Source organism: Chiloscyllium plagiosum, unplaced genomic scaffold (assembly GCF_037043375.1).
Source record: "Chiloscyllium plagiosum isolate Xiang-an unplaced genomic scaffold, Cpla_swu_hap1 HiC_scaffold_10, whole genome shotgun sequence".
Taxonomy (NCBI): domain Eukaryota; kingdom Metazoa; phylum Chordata; class Chondrichthyes; order Orectolobiformes; family Hemiscylliidae; genus Chiloscyllium; species Chiloscyllium plagiosum.
The window spans coordinates 91,067,560-91,091,546 of record NW_028270148.1 but is presented as its reverse complement, the minus strand read 5'-3'; the positions used below and the strand labels follow the sequence as shown (position 1 = coordinate 91,091,546).

At 39.7% G+C, this 23,987-nt stretch overlaps 1 protein-coding gene across 3 annotated transcripts in view; it reads left to right on the top strand.

Annotated features, from left to right (window-relative positions):
• The window catches only part of LOC122552994 (cyclin-dependent kinase-like 4), a 67,994-nt gene that overhangs the window by 40,971 nt on the left and 3,036 nt on the right, over positions 1 to 23,987 (top strand). For 2 of the 3 annotated variants that reach the window (XM_087991545.1, XM_087991547.1), the window contains 6 exons: positions 873 to 945; positions 1,627 to 1,717; positions 7,166 to 7,366; positions 7,453 to 7,541; positions 17,719 to 17,775; positions 17,925 to 18,037. In XM_087991545.1, coding sequence (XP_087847671.1) covers positions 873 to 945; positions 1,627 to 1,717; positions 7,166 to 7,366; positions 7,453 to 7,541; positions 17,719 to 17,775; positions 17,925 to 18,037 — 624 coding nt within the window. Of the gene's footprint in view, positions 1 to 872; positions 946 to 1,626; positions 1,718 to 7,165; positions 7,367 to 7,452; positions 7,542 to 17,718; positions 17,776 to 17,902; positions 18,038 to 23,987 lie in introns of all 3 variants that reach the window. The other variant, XM_087991546.1, reaches the window with a different exon arrangement.

The window sequence follows — 23,987 nt, the reverse complement described above, 5'->3', positions numbered from 1 at the left end:
CCCCATTTGTGGTTACCTTTTTTTCCAGAGTTTGAAATTGATCTATACTTTCAATTATTTTAAACTGAATCTGGTTCCATTCTTATCTATATAATTGTAGCAAAATGATCATCGGCGATGATTTCCCTATCCACACCCACTTCATTATCTTTCATTTCATCAACCCTCTCGATTCCTCTACTGTCTTTAAATTAGCAGGCTACTTAACCATATCCAATACTAGGTGAACAGAAATTTCCTCCATTTAAATATTGGGAAGACTAAACCATTGTGTTTTGCCAAACCATTATGGTCTCAGACACCTATTGTTATTGACCCCTCCCTGGCATCTGATTAGGCTGACCAAACTATTCACTTTCTTATTATCATAACTGACCCTTTCATGAGCTTCTGACCACGTACCCATGATATACAAACACTACCTGCTTCCACTTTAGTATTAACTTCACCTCAACTTATTCTCTCATCTATCACAATTACTCTCCAATTATTCTCCTTTAAATCAAACTGTGATGAAGCTTTTGGTCTTCTGACTAAATATTTTCCCTGCAGCTCAGTATCAAATTTTACTTTATGATTCTCCTCTAAGCACCTTGAACACTTTTATTATGTTAAAGGTACTATATAAATATAAGTTGTGATTTTAAATTACTTAGATTCCTTTTTAGACTTTGAATTTGCTATTGGAAGCACTAAAAGCAGTTTTATGAATTGGGTTTCTAATGAATTGAAGAATAAAATCCAAAAATTAGAATATCTGGAATACTTGCAATATACAAACAATAAAAAAATCTATTTTGCAATATAAAATGTTTAAGATTTTGAAAATATTGTCACTTATTCTGAAGGTGATTAATGTCTTCCTGGTTTAGGTTACCAGAAACAATGGTTAAAAACATCATGTGGCAGATGCTTCAAGCGATTAATTTTTGTCACAAGCGCAATGTGAGTCATTATTAAATTTGTACCATTATTCTGACAATCAAATTGTTTTTAGATTAGATTCCCTACAGTATGGAAACAGGCCCTTCGGCCCAACAAGTCCACACCGACCCACCGAAGCGCAACCCACCCAGACCCATTTCCCCTCTGACTAATATACCTAACACTATGGGCAATTTAGCATGGCCAATTCACCTGACCTGCACATTTTTGGAATGTGGGAGGAAACCGGAGCACCCGGAGGAAACCCACGCAGACACGGGGAGAACGTGCAAACTCCACACAGAGAGTCGCCTGAGGCGGGAATTGAACCCGGGTCTCTGGCGCTGTGAGGCAGCAGTGCTAACCACTATGCCACCGTATCTCAGTATTAGATTGATTTGACAACATAAAATCTTATGAGGAGATATGTTGTTTTTTCCAAAAATATTAAAGTTTTCAACTTAGCAGTTGACAAGAGAAAACTTTGAGAACTGTGAAAGATGATGCAACAAATACAATGTGTGGTAGATTAAATATTAATAACATATTTAAAGATTGTAATTGTGCCTAGTTTTAAAATAATATTAATATTCAAGAAGGATCTATTCAAGGCAAGAAATGTGTACTTACATCCTTAAATTAACGTCTTGTGGAAAGAAAACTAACCAGATTTTTCTGTTTAATTTGGTGTTTCTTTTCCAGTGTATCCATAGAGACGTCAAGCCAGAAAACATTCTAATTACTAGACAAGGAGTCATTAAGCTCTGTGACTTTGGATTTGCGAGAATACTAAGTATACCATTTTTTACTTTGAATGTCATTGATCAATAAGACATTTTTATATTGACAAGTATTATATATAGAAAAACAAATATTGAGGGGTTATTCCTATTTCTAACCTTTTTCTAAGTTTTTAATCACTTGACATACCCTCTAACCTGGTATAATGTAAATTTGAATTCTGTGAAATTTCCCCTTATTGTTAAAAGTATTTTGTCGAGTAAGATTCACAGTGACTGGTTTGCCAAGACTTACCTCTTGCAATCTCCTGCACTTTGCCTCATTAATTATTAAACCAAGCACTTCTGGATGTTCTCAGGGAATTGTGCTTCCCTGTGAAAAATGAAAATACTCACCACTGCCAGGATCTTCAGGCATATGTGCTGCTTATGCTGTATTTAAAGGCTAGTTGCACCACTTCAGATGTTGTAAGCCAGGAACACTGTTGTACTTGAACGTCTACTTTCAGTACGTGATCCAGAGGGAAGGAAAGTTTGCTCTCCACTTTGTGAACAGGAAGCTAAATATCTTGGTGGAAAGATGCAGTCCTTTTTCCAGGTGGCCAGCACAGGAGCCCAGGTTAGTGCTGTGTTCTGGTGAAGCAGGATCCTGGATGTGCAGGCACCACTGATATGTCTCTGCAGCTGGTCAAAGAAGAAACATTCCAGGTCTCTGGCACTCAGAAAACTACTGGAGATCGGCCATCTATTCAACTCTAGGCACAAAACAGGTCCTTGTTCACATCCATTGATGATTTTGTCAATGCACAGACAGGCGCAGGAACATCAAACAAATTTATCAGAAGCGCTTGGTAAGCTGAATCTAAGAAAGGAGGAGTCCACCACTGATGTTATTGGTATTGTGCTGGGTCTCTACCATGACTACAAAGCAAGAGGGGTCAAGGAGCTTGTTTCTCACTCCAGGTGTATCTTCCTCCCAGGTAGTGCCATCATCTAGCCAGTTGGAGGAAGAGCAATATGCTGGACCCAGATGCTTCTTCTCAAGATTCTCCAGGTGTGCTGAGCTCGTCTACCTCTCCTTGGCTGTGACGTCAAAGTCTGCAGCAATTCAAGCTGAGGAGGGTGAGTCTGCATCTGTGCAGGAGACTTTCAGTAGGCCTGAATTCTCTAGATCCAAAGGCACCAGGGGATGACTGTCCAAGTCTTCCAATCTAACAAGCCCAACCACAGAGCAGGCTACCTCCACCTCAGCTGAAGAGGTTGTGACTATCCAATCTCTTGGAGTTGGAAAAGAAGCAAAACAAAATGTATGAGGGAAAAAAGATGGCATACCTTTCACTTTTGTAAATATATCTTTACTTGTATTGTTAAGATGTTTGTTGTTGTATAACTTTCACTATTGGACCTGCATAAGTAACACCCAAATGAAAGGGGAACAACTTTTCAGCCATCTCAAAATAAAATAAGGTGATCATCCCTTTCTTATTTCTCAGTTCACCCAAATAACTTCACTGGACTTACTTCCTGGAATGTCTTCTCTAAGTACAGCCATAATGTTTTCCCTAACCAAAAACACCACTCCCCCTCCACTCTTGCCCCCCTTTCTAACCTTCCTATTGCATCTGTGCTCTGGAACATTAAGTTGCCAGTCCTATCCATCCCTGAGCCACTTTTCTGTAATAGCTATGATATCCTAGACCCATGATCCCATCCATGTCCTGAGTTCATAAGCCTTATCTGTCAAGCTTCTTGCATTGAAATAAATGCAGTTTAACTAATCAGTCCCACCTTGTTCTCTGCCTTGCTCCTGCCTGCCTTGACTATTTGACTTGCTCCTTTTTTCTACTGAACCAGACTTATCTTTTTTCTTACTATCTTTGTGTCCCTCCGTCTTACTGGTTGAAAGCCTCTGGAGTAGCACTAGCAAATCTCCCTGTCAGTATATTAGTCCCCTTCCAATTCAGGTGCAATCTGTCCTTATACAGATCACTTCTACCGCAGAAGAGATTCCAATGACTCAAAAACGTGAATCCTTCTCCCCTGCACCAGCTCCTCAATCTCACATTCATCTGCTCTGTCCTCCCATTCCTACTTGGATAAGCAAATGGCACCAGCGTAATCCAGATATTACTACCCTTAGAGGACCTATTTTTTAACTTCTTTGAGGTTAAAACGGCTCTTGATCAGATCAGCCAGTGGTCCAAGGAGTGGCTGATACAATTTAATTTAGATAAACGTGTGGTGTTTCATTTTGGAAAGGCAAATCAGGGCACTACTTATACAATTAATGTTAAGGTCCATGGATGTTGGCATCCGGCATGTACTAAGCTCATCGCGTCATCATGGTACATCACTGATCCAATTATAATACACTTCTGAACTTTAATGTTGCTTTTTGGAGTACTCTTTGCATTCATTGCAATGCTGTCGTAGAGGCACTTTATGTGCAGGGACATGCACCCAGCTCATGGACAGGACCAGGGAGTGTCTCAGAGCTACTCACTCATTCCTCTACTCACTTAGTGCACATCTGGATGCTTACAGCACCTCTGCCTTGCCTTGCCATTTTGCATGTTGCCCCTTCAATCAGATCTTAAAGCTCACAATATTCCTTTCTTGCCTTACTCTTCAGTGCAGACAAAAGGTCAGGGAGCTTGTCATGGTTGTCAGCAATCATCAGGTGAAGGAGTGGTCTGTTTGTTGTGTGGCACTGTTTTATCTCAAAGTCACACCTGCAACAGTGCCAGAAACCTACTTTGGCAAACACACTGCATACGCATCAACAAAATGGCCATGTCTCAATATCAAAGGGGAGTAGGTATGTTAATTCAACCTTGGCAGGCCTGCAGCATTTACTCTGTAATTAAGCCATAAAGTACAGCAGAGGAAGAAGGTTCAGTTGGCTGGACAGCTGGTTTTACCATACACGGTGATACCAAAAGCAGGGGCTCAGTTTCCACACTGCCAAAGCTACCATGAAGGAGTCGCTTTCTCAACCTCTCACCTCACATGAGTGTGGTGACCCTCATGTTAAACCACCAACAGTCATCTCTCTCTAATGAAGGAGCAGCTGTATGGTCCAATAGGACTATGGAAACGTTACCTTTACATTTAAAGCAGTGGGTCTCAATAGTAAGGAATAAACTATAGAGCCAATCAAGTGCCCTATATTGATTACAATTAAGGAGATAATTATTATGTTGGATTAATTGATTAATATACTTTGTTTACTTGATCATGACCAAAACTAAATATAAAACATGATTCCCCCTCAGACCTGAAAGTGTCACTTATAGTGGGATAAAGCTCGAACTTGGCCATTGGACAACTTTCCAGCCCAGCTCTATGGTGTTCTTACTCAATTCCTAGATATAGACTTGAGCAAATATAATTTATTATGGACCAGACCAAAACCCCTCAAAATATATCAAGGAGCTAGCCTAGACCTTGACTTATATCTTGTTAAAATATAAACAAAAAACATAAATTTAATTCCATCAAAATATTTAACAAAATACTATATATACTACTAATCATGAACTGTTCCAATATTGCAGCATCTCATAAACACACTCTTGGCAAAAGCAAATTCAGTAAAACATATTCTCATGTGTTGTCTCCAGTCCTGGAGAATGGAATACTGAAAGAGACAGCAAACTCATGTTTTTGGCTGCAGTAGAGAGAGAGCTGTATCTATCAGCTTCAACTCTATAAACCCCAACTGAAAGAAAAACTAAAACCCAGGGATTGTGTGAGTCTGACTCTACCCATTCATACTTCTTTTGTTCAATAAAAAATCTACTGAGGGAGCTCAAAGTTGTTTATCCATTGTTTCAAAGCAGACATTGTGCCAATGCCCCTCTTCAAGAGAAACAGGACAAAAAAATCTCTTAAAGGCACATATCATTACATATTGGAAAGCAACCAAATAAAATCTTAAAGGCACATATCATCACACATTGAAAAGCAATCAAATAAATTTTAGTTCATTGTTGGAGATTCTATGCATTCAGTTTCTGAATAGTATTAGGAGCCAGGTTATCCTTATAATCCTTATTTTCAATGAGCAGAAAACTAAAAAGAAATGAGAAGTCAGGGAAAATTGGAGTTACCATGACTTTTATAAAAACCTCTCTTTGGATTTGAAAGTGAAAATGTAATGGCAAGATACCTACAATAAATAAATGCAATGGTTATTTCTTGAAATTATTTACTTGTATTGGAATTGTTTTTGATTTATAATACGACTTTGTGATAAAGTTATTTAAAGTATGTTCATATATATGATTTAGTTTGGGTTTATGTGATTTTATAACAAATTGTTAATGGATAGAAGCTTGGCTATCTATTAGAAAGCAGAGAGTGGAGATAAAATGTCTTTCTCAGGGTGGCAGCCGGTGACAAGTGGTGTTCCTCAAGGCTCAGTGTTGGGGTCACAGCTTTTCACTTTGTACTTTAATGGTCTTGATGAAAGAACTGAGGGCGTTCTGGCTATATTTGCAGACAATACAAAGATAGGTGGAGGGACAGGTAGCATTGAGGAGGTGGGAGGTTGCAGAAGGATTTGGACAGGTTAGGAGAGTGGGCAAAGAAGTGGCAGAAAGAGTACAATGTGGGAAAGTGTGAGGCCATGCACTTTGATAGGAAGAATAGAGGCATGGACTATTCAAAACGGGGAGAAAATTCAGAAGTCTGAAGTGCAAAGAAACTTGGGAGTTCAAATCCAGAATTCTCTCAAAGTAAACTTGCAGGTTGAGTCAGTAGTTAAGAAGGCAAATGCAATGATGGCATTTACTTTGAGAGGATTTGAATCTAAAAGCAGGTATGTACTTTTGAGGCTCAATATCAATCTGTTCAGACCACATTTGGAGTATTGTGCATAGTTTTGGGCCCCATATCTTAGGAAGGATGTATTTGCCTTGGAGCGTGTTCAGAGGAGGTAGACGACAATGATCCCAGGAATGAAAAGCTTAACATATGAGGAACATTTGAGGGCTCTGGGTCAATATTCGATGGAGTTTAGAAGGATGAGGGGGAATTTAAGTGAAACATACAAAATACTGAATGGCCAGGACAGAGTGAACATTGGGAGGATGGTTCCATTGGTAGGAGAGACTAGGACCCGAGGGCACAGCTTTAGAGTAAAAGGAAGACCTTTTAAGAACAGAGATAAGGAGAAACTTCTTCAGCCATAGAGTAGTGAATCTATGGAATTCATTGCCACAGAAGGCTATCAGGTCTTTGAGTATATTTAAGACTGAGATAGATAGGTTCTTGAGTATTAAAGAGATTAAGGGTTACGGGGAGAAAGCGGGAGAATGGGGTTGAGAAACTTATCAACCATGATTGAATGGCGGAGCAGATTCAATTGACTGTGACCTAATTTCTGCTCCTATGTCTTATGGTCTTATAAACCTACCTGCTACAACAAGTGAATTTTCAGACTCCATCTTCAGGCTTCATTTCATGTGAAATTATATCAATTTTTTTTTCCTGAACAGCAGGTCCTGGAGATGATTACACTGACTATGTAGCAACCCGTTGGTACCGAGCCCCAGAGCTCCTTGTGGGAGATACACAATATGAGGCTGCAGTAGACATCTGGGCTGTAGGTACTGTCTTTGCAGAGCTGGTGTCTGGACAAGCATTATGGCATGGGAAATCAGATGTGGACCAAATCTACTTGATAATAAGGACTCTGGGTAAACTATTTGTCATCATATAATCATTTATGTTTGTTGATATGACTGTGATGCCTATGTAACAATTATCACATACTTTCTTTCAGGTAAACTCATCCCAAGACATGAGCATATATTCAGGAATAACCAATTTTTTCAGGGTGTTAATTTACCAGAGCCAGATCCTGAGGATATGGTAAGTTGTGCAGTACTAAAGATATAATAATACATCTTTTGACAGTACACATGAGCTTGCAAATCACAGTATTCCATACAAATATAATCACTTTAAAAGCCAAGTTCTTTTTAACTTTTTAACTTTATCTTAGTGTACTGAAAATATTCACGGTGGCTCAGTGGTTAGCACTGCTGCCTCACAGCACCAGGGTCCCAGGTTCGATTCCAGCCTTGGGCGGCCATCTGAGTGGAGTTTGCACATTCTCCCTGTGTCTGTGTGGGTTTCCTCCAGGTGCTCCGGTTTCCTCCCGCAGTCCAAAGATGTACAGGTCAGGTGGATTGGCTGTGCTAAATTGCCCATAGTATTAGGTGCATTAGTCAGAGGGAAATGGGTCTGGGTGGGTTACTCTTCGGAGGGTCGGTGTGGACTAGTTGGGCCGAAGGGCCTGTTTCCACACTGTAGGGAATCTAATCTAAAGGATAGGCGTGCTGCTAACCTCTCTCTCCCAAGTTTACCACCACTATGAGATCTCCTAATTACAGAAAATCTAGGAAAAACTCAATAGGTCAGGCAGCATCTCTCTTTCTTTTTCTCTGTCTCCTTGGGTCTTTTTTTCTCAATGAGAAGAATTCTTCAATGCTGCATGATATGTTTAGGAGGGGCAGAGGACAGGATTGAATGTAAGAGAGAGGCAACAGTTGGAAAAAGGCAGTTAAGATATGAATTACTCTTGCAGTTACTTCAGTGCTCTCCATTTCATTTTCCTATCCATGTAGTAGTAGTAATTCATTCAAAAGACCAGATTCTATAGATACGGCCAACTCTATACTCAAGGGTAATCTTCCCAAATGAGGTAGACAGTCTGATCCTAAGGATTCCTGCCCCATTCTAGCTTTATGGGATTGTTATGGTCCCAGGATAAAGGGGTGGATGGTGAGTCTACTTCATAACCAAATGGCCATTTTAGGTGTTCCACTACTTCAATAGAGTCTGCCTGTTTTCGCAAGAGATATGGTTCAGAAGAGCTGGGAATCTCAGTCATAGGTGAGGAACCAAAACAAAATCACTTGCTCCGAGAATTCTTTCATTGACAAGCTTTGAAATAATTTGGTTTTGTAAATATATTTATTTGCAAATTTTTTTAACTTTACAAACAGATAAAATTATTGAAAAATACAATCAATAACAAATATCAGTATAATAAAAACAAAAAAACCCATAAATTACAATCCAAATACTGTCTACCAACTACTAACTTACCCTATAATACAAACAAACCCTAACATTGTGCAAAGCAACACCAAAAAAAAAAGAAAAGTACCAAAACCAAAAAAACCCCACAAAATACAGAACAGCTATGCTTGGCGCAAAGCTCCCAAACAAAGGAACAGGAGCAATGTATATATACCCCTATTAACTCAGGAGACCCCCTCTCTAGGGCCCAGGGCTTGTCAAATCTAACCAACCTGGTTAGACAAACGCCCTCGTTAGGATAACTGACAAAGCTATATCCAAATAACTCAAGTAGGGCTGCCATGTCTTATAAAAATGGTCTGTTGTGTGGTGCACCATGTTTGTGAAAAGGTCGAAGGGAATGTGCTCCATAATTAATTTCTGCCATCCCAGCCAGCCCGGCAGGTTCTCAGACATCCAATTCATCAGAATATTCTTCCGTGCACAGTGTGCAAGAATATTAAATAGTTTCTTCCCATGCCCGTCTAAAGATGGTAAATTTGGTAAGAGGAGAGATAAAGGGCCTACTTTGACTTCAATCCTCAATACGCTCCCTATCTCTCCCCCCACAGTGCTTCAATAAAAACGGAGCCTGTGGCATGTCCAGAAGCAATGGGTAAGAGTACCTACACTTATTTTACATTTGGGGCACACTGAAGATGCCCCTTTTTTAAACTTCGCCAGACGGTCTGGTGCCAGATGAGCCCTGTGCAGAACTTTTAACTGCATAGCGCGTGTCCTATTACAGATTGAGATCTTTAGAGTATTCTCCCATATGTTCTCCCATGTTTCAGAAGAGATCTCCACTCCTAGCTCTTGCTCCCAGACCTCACATAACCAGTTAATATCCTGCCAGGCCCTGCCACCCAGCAGGCGATAGAGGGCACTAACCGAAAGGTGCTTGTGGAACGTAGCAACCACCTCTCTGTATCGGGCTTATAGGGCTTAGTGAGAAGCATAGTCTTCTTCTGGATGAAATCCCTAACCTGAAGAAAATGGAAAAGGTCTCTGCTGGGTAACCCGTATTTGCGGCTCAGTTGCTCTAAAGACATCATAACCTCCCCCTCAAACAAGTCTCCCAAACTAGAAACTCCTCTCGCTGCCCATAGTTTGAACCCTGAGTCCATCATCCCTGGTCTGAACCCTGACATGCCAACTATAGGTGTAAGTGGCGAAGTCTTGGATAAACAACCCTCTCTGTGACGCATCGCCCTCCATGCCTTAACTGTACTCATGACAATGGGGTTCCGGCAGTGGTCCATAACTGTCCTCATCTTATCCGTGAACAATAGGTTAATAAGAGGGCACTTTGCTTGGGAGGCCTCAATATCCAGCCATATTGAGTTTGGATTGTTACCTACCCAATCGCAGACAAAGGGCAACAGGGAACTCAATTGATAACTTCTGATGTCTGGGAAATCAACTCCTCCCCCTCCTTGAGGCAACTGCAATTTAGTAAGTTTGATGAGGGGCCGCCCACGATTCCAGACAAAGGAACCAAACCACCCCAGAAGCTTCTGCAGCGTTGACCTGGGAAACATTATAGGGAACATACGCATGGGATAAAGCAAACGAGGAAGAACATTCATCTTAATGAGAGATATTCGGCCCAGCCATGAAATTGAAAGAGCCTCTCATCTCTGGAGATCTTGTCTAATATTGTCAAGCAAGTGAGCAAAGTTCGTCCGAGATAACAGATCAAACTTGGGGGTAATAAAAATGCATAGGTACCGAAACCCTGCCCGTGACCACTTAAAGAGGAACTTAGGGCCACCTTCATCTTCTGGCACATCCTTAAGGTTCCCCAAAGGCATAGCCTCCGACTTTGCAAAGTTAATCTTATATCCTGAAATAGCCCCAACTGAATTGATACATTGTATCAAATGGGGTATGGAGGTCATCGAGTTCAATAAAAACAGGACATCATCTGCTTACAGTGTAATCTTGTGTGCCCTTGATTCCACTTCCGGAGCGGTTATGTGGATGTTCTGACGAATGGCCTCTGCCAGCGGCTCTATCACCAACATAAACCACAATGGTGAGAGGGGGCAGCCTTGCCGACTACCCCTACCAATCCTAAAATTCCCAGACTTCACCCTGTTGATGACGACCGCGGCCAGAGGGTGGTGATAAGAAACCTCCACCCAACCCAAACTGTCCGAAGACATAAAAAAGATACGGCCATTCCACCCGGTAAAATGCTTTCTCTGCATGTAAGGAAATTACCAACCCCTGAATCGATTGTTGCTGACAAACTTGGACCACATTCAGCAACCTTCTGATACTATTAGAGGACCTACAGCCCCTTATAAGGCCTGACTGGTCCTCTTTAATAATATGGGGCAACACCCTTTCCAATCTCAGTGCCAGGATCTTAGACAGAATCTTGAAATCTGAATTTAATAGTGAAATGGGCCTGTATGAGGCACAATCATCAGGAACCTTCCCCTTCTTAAGAATTAAGGAAATATTAGCTTCTCTCAAAGATGGTGGTAGGCATTCATGCATATAGGAGTGATTGTACATCTCCAACATCAGCCCTGACAGAATTCCTATAAACTCCTTATAAAACTCACCCGGGAGGTCATCAGGGCCAGGCGCTTTTCCACTCTGAAGTTGCCTAGCTGCCTCCTGTATTTCCTGAACTGTCAAGGGGGTATTAAGGAGAGAGGCCTGTTCCAGGGTTACCCCTGGGAGGTCCAGGTTCTTAAAAAAGGTCTCTATTTTAGCCCTCCTGTCTTTCCTACCTTCAGACCAATACAATTCAGAATAAAAGCTCCGAAAAGCCTCATTAATCTTTTTGGCATCGTATGTAAGGACCCCGGTGCTGTCACTGATTGGAGTAATGGATTGGGGAGCACGCTTTTTCCTAGTCACGTATGCTAAATACTTCCCTGGCCTATCCCCATATTCAAACAGCCTTTGTCGAGCAAAAGCAAGTTCTTTCTTTGCGTTTTGTGTCAGTATTGAATTCAAGGCAGCCCGGAGGTCGTGATCTGCTGTAGCTTAGTCACTGAAGGCCGCACAAAATGTGCCGCCTTGGCGGCATTCAACCGCGTCTCAAGTAGATGCTGCTGTTCCTCCTTCTGTCGTTTCCGGCTAGCCTAATAGGAAATAGCAAATCCCCTAGCATAGGCCTTAGCAGTCTCCCACAGAAGAGATGAACTACTAGCTGTGCCTGAGTTGATAGTCAAGAATTCCTGAAACTCTTTCAAAACGTATTCCACAAATTTGGAATCCTTAAGGAGAAAAGGGTCCAAACGCCAGTGCCACAAACCTAGCCCTTCACTCTTGGCCTTAACCTCCAAATATACTGCCGTGTGATCAGAGATAAATATATTCCCAATTTTACAACCCATAATCAAATTCAGAAGGGCCAAGGGAGCCAGAAAGAGGTCAATCCTCATGTGAAATTTATGTGGGTTTAAAAAAAGGTGAAGTCCTTGCCAGTATGGTGACGACATCTCCAAATATCCCTCATAAGACTAGAAAGCACTTTTTTCCTTTTAACAGGCGAATGACTTCTCTTAATGTACCAGGTGCACCATTTAATAAGACACTTAGCTGAATCCCCTTTCAGAGACCCTTGAACCCCTCGAAGGGAGAACCCTGCTTACAAAGCGTCAAGCATAAATAAATAAAGACTCATAGAATCGAAAAACTATATATACAAAAACTACTCTATCATAACTATAAACAACTATTACTACCAAAAAACTACAAAGAAAACTAACTATAAAACCTTGAATGGAAGACTCTTCCCCCTGCCCATCGGGGGCACTCACCCTACCTATCCCCTCCTTCACAGCTCCTTCAAACCCGGACTGTGCCCCAGCCTTAGGCCAGAAAAAAAACAAGGAGATGCTCCTTAAATCAACAGAAAAAAGACCAAGTCAGGATGAGCACTAGAGCCATCCCTGGGCTTCATGTCACCCTGACTTGTGACTAAAAGAGAAACAGAACAAAAAAAAAGGGGGAGAGACAACAAAGAACATTCACAAAATTGCCCATCAGAAAATCCAATTATTAAAAAAAAAACGACCAATTTATTCCAAGGTCTTTCCCCACCCCCCCCCCCCCCTTTCCAAAAAGTAAATTATTAGGGAGAAAGAAAGGATAAGAAAACATGGGGAAAGATAGAAAAGAGAACAAACATGAACAGTATTCTTCAGGCCAATCCGTCTATTTTAAAGTGTCCACAAAGTTTTTAGCTTTATCCGCCGAGTCAATTGTATAAACTGAGTCCTTGTGGCTGAAACGAAGTACTGCAGGGTATCTCATGGAGTACTGGATACCCAGGTTCCCCAGCCTCTTTTTAACTTATCGAAGGACTTCCTCTTTCGAATTACAGCTGCAGAGAAATCCTGGAAAAGCATGATTTTTGACCCCTTGTACAGCAGTGCCTGTGGATCTTTTCCCAGGGATCTGGAAGCTTCTATGACTTTTTGCTTGTCCTTATATGAGTGGAAGTGCACTAGGACTGGGTGGGGGCACTGCACTGGCCCTGACCTGTGCACTGTAACCCAATAAGCCCTTTCAATCTGTAGCCTGCTGGACTCAATGTGAAGGCTAAAGAACTTCGTCAGCCAATTTTCAAAGAAGCTGACTGGCTGCTCACCTTCCTCACCTTCTGAGAGCCTGACAATTCGGAGATTTATCCTCCGACCTCGATTTTCGAGGTGGTCGATATGGTTTTGCAAGGCCTGCACCTCTCGCTCCAGCACCTGGATCCGACTGGATGAGGATTCCATCGCAGCTTCCGAGGCCTTAGTTCAACCCTCCACCTCCTCCAGCCGATCCCCGAGGCCCTGGTCTCCTGCTCATGCTTCTGCAGCATGGATGCAATAGGTTGGACCTGGGCATGAATCTCCCCAAGGATCTCCTCAATCGCAGCCACAACTTTCAAGGTAAGTCTCTCCATCGCCACAGCCAATTCCTGTGAGTCTGTCAAGTCCCTAGGGGGTTTAGGAGAGGCTGCTGCTGCTGTAGTCTCTGGTATAGTAGGTACTGCAGGGGAGTGTCCTCCCAGCTGCTGTTTGCTTGCTCCTTTTCCCTTTGGCATCCTTCCCCACTTCCAAATATTAACAAATATGTGATCTGTAAGGTTTTAAACTAATAATTCCACCGCATAAGTTGGCCAGAGATGGCAATAAAACAACAGTATGTTTTGGCTGTTAGGCAGAGCTGTCCACAGCAGTTCTACAGAATCGCCGCCATCTTGCCGAGTCCCTGAAATAATTTTTAATTGCTATCAATAGTGAGGTGCTGTATGATATGTTTTCCCTGCAATAACTGCTTATAAAGCTTTGTCTTTCAAAGGTAAATTTGCATTTCGATTGATTACCATTGTATAAGAGTTAACTTGCATTATATTTTACAATGGACAATATTTGCATAAAACATTCAAAACATTCATATAAAAATATGCTGTGAATCTCTCCCAACATGTTTAAACGTCCACCAAATTTTAGCTTGGATAGAAAAATGGCCCTGCCATTGAATATTGAGAAACATTTATTGTTTGGTAGGTAATTTACTTTGAAATAGAAAGTAAAAAGTAGCCAAGGGTTATGAAAAGGCCATTTGATATTTTGGTTTCAATTGACTGCATTGTTGACATTCCCTATCATTTGTTTTAATAGCTGGAGCTGTTTGAATGCTCAGAAATTGGAATTTCAAACGGCCCAGAACTACTTACTTAGTCTACATTTTGAAAGTCAGCTTTAATAAATTGTGAAGGAAATAATTTTCTTTGATATTGTCAGGTGATGAATGTATCTTTGATTTTATAACAGATGGACCACTTGAGGGAATTTATATTTTGTGAATACTTTTATGGATGAAGATTTTTTTCAGTATGAAGTGTCTTTGAAATGACACCTCCATTAGATTGTTAGAAATTGTTTTTGCATATAAAGGTATGAGTTAGGAGCAGGAAGATGGAGTTTGGCCTTTTGAGCCTACTCCACTATTTAATAAGATCATGTCTGATCTGACTGTTGCTTGAACTCTGCTTTTCTGATTAACCCCAGTAAGCTTTGACTTCCTTATTAGTGAATTACCTACCTTGCCTTGTTCAATATATTCAAAAATATTCAATGCCTCCATTATGGTCGCTGGCCCCAAAGTGCTCCCCCACTGACACCTCAGTCACCTGCCCTGCCTCATTTCCCAAGAGTAGGTCAAGTTTTGCACCTTCTCTAGTAGTTACACTCACATACTGAATCACAACATTTTCTTGTACACACTTAACAAATTCCTCTTTCCTGATGTACTTGTGGTCAAAGGTGTTTTCTTTACAAACGTTTCCACAAAGAACAAGTAATATGGAACGGTCCAACTATTTGGAGCATTCTGTAACACCAAGGCCATACCCATATTTTGCAACACCGAGGACAGGTAGTGACACTCGACATTTACATATAGACAGTCTACGCACAGCTTGATGCAGCCGCACATAAAGGTGGCTATCAGGACGAGGACTACATTGTGTGTTTTTCTCCCTCCTTATCTAGAGCTTTGTGCATGGTGTCTGTGCAAACATGGCCCATCTTTGACTTCCAGGTCAAGTGGAAGATAGCTTGGGTGACTGCAAAGGTGTAGGTTCTGGGAATGGGATAGACTTCACTGTGTGCAACAACACAGATTACCTCACAACTGGGATGGCCAGGTTTTTACTCACAATGAAGAGGGAGCAGTGCTCCCATAAGCCCAGTTTCTGCCTCCCTTTGGCACTATGCTCCTCCCATGTTTTCATATTTAGTAAATACATTTCACATCAGGAATGCAGCTTGAGAGCAAAATTTTCAAATTGCAAATTTCAAAGTACAATAGATGTAAAGTTCTCTATATAGCATGTTTCACTATGTGGTGCCTCAAACATTTTCATTGTTTCCGATATACAATATATATTCTTTGTGAGGTACCAGCCTGAGAGGCATTACAGTTCCCAACCCCATGGCATACTATATATATTGGTCCTAGGCAGTGACCTTCTCCATTATGCCACTACAATGGCTGCTGCAAGCTTTAGTGCTGGACCTGGAAATCTGACAGTCTGCAACACTCACTTGAAAGCAATTGATTGCACTGGAAGAACAATATGTTTTAGGCAAACCGAAGGTGTGTTTCACCAAATTTATGGTCCTCAGGTGCTGTTGATATCTGCCTCATACAATATAGTTCATATAACATAGAGTCATATGTCACAGAGTTGCTCAGGATGAACCTTTTCAAAAATCCTTGTATCTCTCTCAAGACTTTTTTCACAAAGGCACATCCCACAAGGAGGTGGATAGTGGTCTATCTCCACTACAATCACATGTAAGGAGGATCTGACACTGAGAGCCTTTCTGACCACCAGCCAGCTATGTCTTGGTGATTTTTAAAATCCAGTTTTGAAACCTATTTCAGTTTATATACATAAATCTTTTATTCAAACCTTTCAAATCACTTAATAAAGGACAAGTACCCAAGGTGTCAGGATGGTCACCTGCATTGTTAGGCTGAAAGTATTTAATGGGTTCTTTAAGGGCTGATCAAAATGATTACAAGAAGACACATATGTTTCTATGTGTGGTTAATCTACTAGCTTAATCTACTTAATATGATTTGTGCTGTAACTGTACTGTAATCATTTGTCAGTACATTCATAGTCCTGACAACAACTTGATTTATTTGATGATTTTTATGGTGCAATTTCAAAAGCATTATCAATCAAAATTTAACACTAAAACACATATAAGACATAGAGTTGAATTACCAAATGCTTGGCCATTTTGAAGAAGTGTCTTAAAGGGGAATAAAGAAATAGAAAAAGGCACAGATTTTTTTTGGGTGCGGGTTACGGTCCAGAGCTTAGACTTTTGACAGCTTCCACTGGTGGAACAAGGGAGAAAGTGAACACTGCAGATGCTGGGGATCAGAGTCGAAGAGTGTGGTGCTGGAAAAGCATAGCCGGTCAGGCAGCATCCAAGGAGCAAGTTTATTCTATCCTTAGAAAATATTTACTAAAGGTCCTTACTTCCTATAAAGTCCCATCCAAAAGACTGCATCTTTGACAATGAAAAATTCCTTTGATACAAACTTGAGTAGAAGCCTAACTTTAGCGCTAAGAATTTGAACTCACAGTTTTGTCACTAAGAAGCAAGAGTGCTGCTAACTGGGCTACAGCTGACATCTATTTGTAGGTCTATCACGAGTGCCAGCATCTGTTTGGTCATGTGAACTTAAGAACACAATCAAATTTGAAAGCTATCTCAGTTTCCATTTTGCATCAGAGGTTGTTTGACTGTGGTCAACAAGGGGAATTAATTTTCTTCCTTTACAATCCTGGCCTGGTGAGTCTATTCGCAGAGCTCCAGCTCATCTAACTCAAAACAGAAAATTAAATCTGAGACCTTCTGGACCATATACCTCAATCAGGTGTGACTGCAGGAAGAAATAGAAAATGGAGAAATAAATAAAATAAAAATAATATAATGAAAAGAGGAAAGTCAAGCAAGTTCATCTCTTGACTTACTCATGTGCTAGCAATTACCCTTTAGCTATCTAAGAGTGAATTATATTTATCCATGTTTTTAAACATATTTAAAAAATGATTTTGGACAGACCCTGATAGTTTATTCATTAATACACTCTCTTTATTGGAAATGTGCTGCATAGTGCTGGGAGGTTGGCATCTCTAAGCTGATACAATTAGTTTCAATTTATTTGGAACTACGTCACATTCTCGAGAAAGAAGGGGAAGACCATTAGCTTTTATTTGAGGAATTGCACTTGAGGTGATTTAGAATTTGACATTGAGTTTATGGAAATTGCAACAGACTTTTGCCAATTTTTTTTCTGTAATCATTAATGGATACTTTAAAGTACATTTTATATAAATATTAAGAATTTACTGAAAATGTTGTTTTTCTTATTACTGATTAACTTGTACAAGTTACAAAAAATCTGTTTTTAGGAACCCCTAGAAGATAAGTTTCCAAACCTAAACCCTCATGCTTTGACTTTCATGAAGGTGAGAAATATCTGCTACCTTCAGTAGAATATATAGTACTTATTAATATTTTGCTTCTTTAAAGGCTTTTTTACGGAAAATTATTTATTCTGATAACAAATGATTCTTTGAGTCCATTTTAATTCAGAGTTGTTTGAAAATGGATCCAGATGACAGATGCAGCTGTGAAGACTTGTTTGAAAACCCATACTTTGATTTATATCGAGATGAAAATGAAAAATCCAGGCAATGGCTTGATGGTCGGAATCGAAAAAGACAACAGGTACTGATGAGCTACTTTTGCCCAGGTTAACAGGCAAAGCAAATATGGAATGAAAGAAATAGGAAATGGAGAAATGACATTAAGTTTATACACCATGATAAAATGGGGAAGATCAAGCTAATTAATCTTCTTGATTTGTTAACATGTAATCACATTCATAAAAAGGAAGAATGCTCAAGATGAACTAGTCACATTGGTAAACTGCAATATTAAAAAAACAAAGTGGCATTTATTGATTTTTGCACCATCTGGAAATATAAGAATGCAGTAAGTAATGAAGTAAGAAAATTATTTAAAAATCAATAACAAATAACTGCTGGATCTCAGCTCTGTCCCAGACTTTCAATCTTCAATCTTTTATTGAATTAATAAAAGTCAATATTAACATTTTGAACAAAATATCTTAAAATAATCAGTTATGCAATGTGGGACTTAAAACCATAATGCTAATATTAGGAGTTGCATTACTTATCAACTGAGCTGAGCATTTCATGTATGGAATCACTGCACACCACCTTTTTAACTTGTTATTTATTTTATGAAACTTATCACACCATGACCAGCCACATTACCTATTTATCTTAGAATGTGGTTAAAACAATGGGTATTCTTTCACTCTTATTATCAAATCTAGAGATAACATGGTCCTGTAATTGTGTTGTTAAAGTAGGGGGAACAGATTTTTAACCAAATATCCAATAAATCAGTAATTGATCTCAAGCAACAGGTAGCAATGTGACGAGCAAGTGAGCTGTGCTGTTTGCCAGGGCATCAATAGGTGGTGTCATGATTTGGAGATGCTGGTGTTGGTCTGGGGTGTACAACGTTAAAAATCTCCGAAAGCTAGATCATCCAAATAAACCTGTTGGAAGATAACTTTGTGTTGTGTGATTTTTAATTAGGTGGAGTCAATGAGGAAGACAGCTGGAGCAGTTGAATGGACTCTCATTGGGAAAAAGGGTGTTGTTAGTGAATGGAAGACTGATGGGAAAGGGGAGCAGAGAGACAAAGAATTCCATAGCCCAATGTAATCCATAGACACATTTCATGTACATTCTGTAAATAGTTCCTTGTTTATCCTTAACTTATCTTCCTGCTTATAATGACCTGATGCCAATGAAAAGGGAAACCTTGCTTCACAATCTTTGGGCCTTTCATATTACACACTTCATATCACAAGAAGAAAAATGTAGTTTAAGACCTGACAATTGTCATTTCAACTACTTGGTTAAAGTTGCAGTGTTAATCTTTTCTGGCACTAAGCTGGCTTGCAGCCATCATCTGCGTGGCAGTCACAGAGAGGGCCAAGAATGCATGTGTGTTACATCAAGTGTTGAAGTTAAAAACCACCAAAACATCTCTGCAGATTAACACATGATGTAGACTTACACTTTTGTGTACCAATGTCTTTTGAAATGCACACATTAGCAAACTGACAAAAAGATTTTGCTGCCTTAAATCCCTGAACTCTGACCATCTCACTTTAGCTTCCACGAACACACATATTAAAAACTTTATACCAGTGCATTGAAACTCTGCATACCTCTTCAATGTTATTCATTTAATAATGGCATGTGTTCATTTTTAAAATTCATTAGATTCTGGAAGAATTCCAGTAGACTGATAAAACAAATTACAACCACTATCCAAGAAGGGAGTGGGCAGTCAGTAGGAAACAAAAGTACAGTTGGATTTACATCTATTGTGGATAAGCTTTTAGAATCGATCATTATGGGGGTCATCACTTGGAAATCTGTGATTGGAATGAGTCAGCATGACTTAGCAAAAGGGCAGACCTGCTCTTTGAAGGACTAGCATGCCCTGTGAATAATGGGGAGCCTGGTGATGTATTGTACTTGGCTTTCTAGAAGGCATTTGACAAGGTTCCGCATAAAAGGTTATTGTGTGGAAGGAGATCACGATACAGGGTAACATATTCGCTAGGAGATAAGATTGACTGGCTGGTAAAAAACAGGAGTATGCATAAATGGGTTTGTTTCCCATTGGTAGCAAGTGACAAGAGGGTCCTGCAACCATCTGTGCTTGGCCATCAACGTTTTGCAATTTACTTCAATGACTTAGATGTGGGGATTGAAGGCATGGTGGACAAATGTGCAGACGAAACAAACATAGTTTGGAAAGTGTGGAAAGTGTGAAAAGTGTGCACGCATGTAAGTTAAGTGAGTGGGCAAAACCTAGCAGATGGAGTTCTATATGGGAAACTGTGAAGTTGTTCACTTTGGCAGGGATAATTAAAAGAAAGAGCTGTGTTACGATACAGTAGTGAACCCTTCTGCTAATTAAACCAAACACCTTGCCCCGTAATCTGTTAAAGTGTGAGTGACAGAACTCCCCAAGTTTCACCATTTAAAGAAAAGAAATATCAATTTTATTCATTAACTCAAAGTGAACATTAAACAACTATTTACAACTCTAAGCCTCTAAGGAACTGACAACCAGAAGCAAAAGATTCAAACCACTATAAAATCTGGAGGAAAGATCACAGAAGCGCTTCACAAGAGGCTCCCAAGCACTGAGGATGTCACCTAGACAGGGGACGAAACGTTTGCAACACAAATTCCCAGCTCTGCGAACATAACCACAACAATGAGCACCCGAGCTACAAATCTTCTCACAAACTTCTAAGCCTCCTTTCTCTTAAAGTTTTCTTATATACCTCCAACTCTATAACAATAAACGGATGCAATAAATACCCCTATTAAAATTACATCAACTTAATTTTCAAAACCAGACAGTGGCTGTCGTGGTGTCTGTCTTCTTTCAGCTGCAGTTCTCGCTGGGTCATCTTCGGTCTTTTGCTGCAAAGATGTTTCATATGAAAAAGGTATTTTTGATAGAGAGTTTTGAATGGCAGTCTCTCTCTCTCTCTCTCTCTCTAGATGGCAGTTTGTCACTCTCTGCCTAACTCTCCAAAATGCCTACTCCTCATCGGATCGTCTCATTGGTTCGATTTTGTCAAAAACAATAAATTCAAATTCGATTGGGTTTTAGTATCCTTGGGCATAATTTAAACTGATTGGTTAAATTCAAACTGTTGTGAAAACAGCCAAATGTAACATATTTTCAAGTTTCCAGTACACACTCAGACAGTTAGTCAGTCACATGACAAGTGCCTGCAACACCTCAGTGCTGAATATCTTTCAGTCTCTTTTAAAGGTACAGTACACGTCTTCAACTTCATAACAAGTAGTATTGAAAAAAGTAGTGGAGGCAGGATCGTTAAATATCTTTAAGGTGGAAGTAGATAGTTTCTTTTTAGGCAGAGAAATCAAAAGTTATCAGAGGTAAATGTGAGTTTGAAATTTGGAACACAAACAGACTAGCCATGATCTTACCAAATGATGAAATAGGCTTGAAGGGTTGAAAGGCCTACTAAAGGAAAAGTTGCTAATTCATATGTTATGAATTTTTAATTAAAGTTTTGTCTTCTACCCCTTGAATGCCCTGAAATGCTGACCATGATTTCACAAGGTATCAGCAACCTTTTACCTCCTCATTCAACTCGCTATTATTAATGTGGGAACATAGTCAGTAAGGCCTGGTAGCCTAACATCTCTGGTTAGAATTTGCTAGAATTCATTATTAAGCAATAAATAGCATGGCATTTAGAAAAGTGTAACACAGAGTCAATATAGTTTGGTAAAAGGAAATTACTTTTGCAGATTTTATGTATTTGGATTCCAGAAGGTATTTGATAAGGTGACGCATAAAAGGTTTTTGCACAAGATAGGAGTTCAACATTTTCGGTTAATGTATTAGCATGATTCAGGATTAGTTAACACACAGAAAACAAATAATTTAGATTAACGGTTTTTTTCTGCCACAAGGGTCAGTCCCTTACTATTTATATTAATGAGGTAGAGGAAGGAGCAGAGTATAATGTATCCAAGTTTGCTGATGATGTAATAGAGCTGGAAAGGCATTATGTGATGTGGGCATAATGAATCTTGAAGTGGATTTGGATAGATTGAGTGAGGGGCAAAAACTTGGGAGATGGAATTTCAGGTAGGAAAGTATGAGGTCATGCATTTTGATAGAATGAATCAGAGGATAAACTTTATTAAAATGGAGAGAGATTCCAAAAAATTGCAACACAGAGGAATCTGGGTGTTCTTTTGCAAGTGACACAAGAAGGTTAGAATACAAGTAATTCAGAAGACAAAGGGAATTTTAAGCCTTTATTATTAGAGGGTTGGAATTTAAAAAAAAGGGAATCTTATTGCAAGTCTGGAGTCTTGTTCAGTTTTGGCCCCGTATTTAAGAAAGGATATCGGAGACAGTTCAAAAGCGGATTCACTAGGTCGTTTCCTCGGATGAAGAGGTTGACTTATCAAGACTGGCTAAAGAGGTTAGGTCTTTGTTCATTAGTGTTTAGAAGAATGAAAAGTGATCTTATTGAAATATACAAGATTGTGAAGGATCTTGACAGGGTAGATGGAGAGAAGATTTTTTCACTAGCAGGAGAATTCCTAAGTAGGATGTTATGGACCAGGCCATAACATTTCAAGGAAGTAGCCCAGATCCTGACTTTGTCAGTGCTGTACATGATTTCACATGGTATCAGCAACCTTTTACCTCCTCAGGTAAAAGTATGAGTATGAAAAGACACTGGGATTCACTTTTATGTTACCTGCCAAAGTTTCCTTTATCTATATAAATGATAAAAGGGAAATAAAAGGATGAGTGAGGCTAGTTAAGGATCAAAAAAGCTTGGAGATGGGGCTATAGCTGATGTATTAAATAAATATATTGCATCTGTAGGAAGTAGATAGTACAAAGGTCATGGTTAAAGAGGAGATAATTCAGGGTTTAAAATCAATAAGGAGCAGATTTTAGACAGTCTGTACTTAAAGTTGATATGACACCAAGATCAGATGAGATCTGTTGAGACTGTGAGAAAGATTGTGGAGGCACTTGACATCATTGTCTGGTATTCCTTAGATTTGGAGCTGTGGGGTAGTGGGTGGACACCAGAGATCTGGAGCACTGCAAATATTACAGCCTTGCTCAAAAACGATAAATCTGGAAACTACATTCTAGTCAATTTAGCTTCAGTGGCAGGGAAGTAATGCTATTGATATGGTATGTATAGTTAACCAAAAAGCATTTGATACATCACAACAGCATTGTACATGTGGCACATGGAACAAAAGGGACAGGAGCAATATGAATATGAAAATAGCTAAATGGTAGGAAACAGACAGTAGTGTTCAGTATTTCAGAGTGGAGGAAGATTAGTAGTTGAGTTCCCAAGGGTCAGGTTTGCGACATGTGCTTTTCCTGATCTATATAATGATATAATGAGTTTGGTATACAGAACATAAAGTCAACATTTGCAGATGATATACAATTTGGAAGCATTATGAACTTAAGAGGATATTGTAGAACTTCAAAATCACAATGATGAGTTGGTGAAATGGGCTGTCAAGTTGCACATGAAGTTCACTGCAGGGAAATTGAAGTAATTTGTTTTAGTTGAAAGAACATTGACAATATGAAATAAATCGTACAATCTAAAGGAGGTGCTGGAACAGAGGATTGGGAAGCCTACAATGACCACACATCACAACTAAAAAGGAAATAAGGAGGGAGAAGATTAAAGATGAGGGTAAAAGAACATTGCAAAAGTTTCTTTAGATATATAAAGGGCAAAAGAGAGGATGAAGTAGACATTGGGCTACTGGCAAATGATGCTGGAGAAGTAATATTGGAGAACAAAGAAATGGCAGAGGAACTAAACAAGTACTTTGCATCAGTCTTACATGGAAGACATGAGTAACATTCCAAAAATTCAAGAGAATAAGGGCGTAGAGGTGAGAATGGTGGTCATCACCAAGGAGAAGGTGCTAGAAAAACTGAAACATCTGAAGGTGGACAAATTACCTGGACCAGATGGATTACAATTTGCCAATTTCAAACAGATCATTTA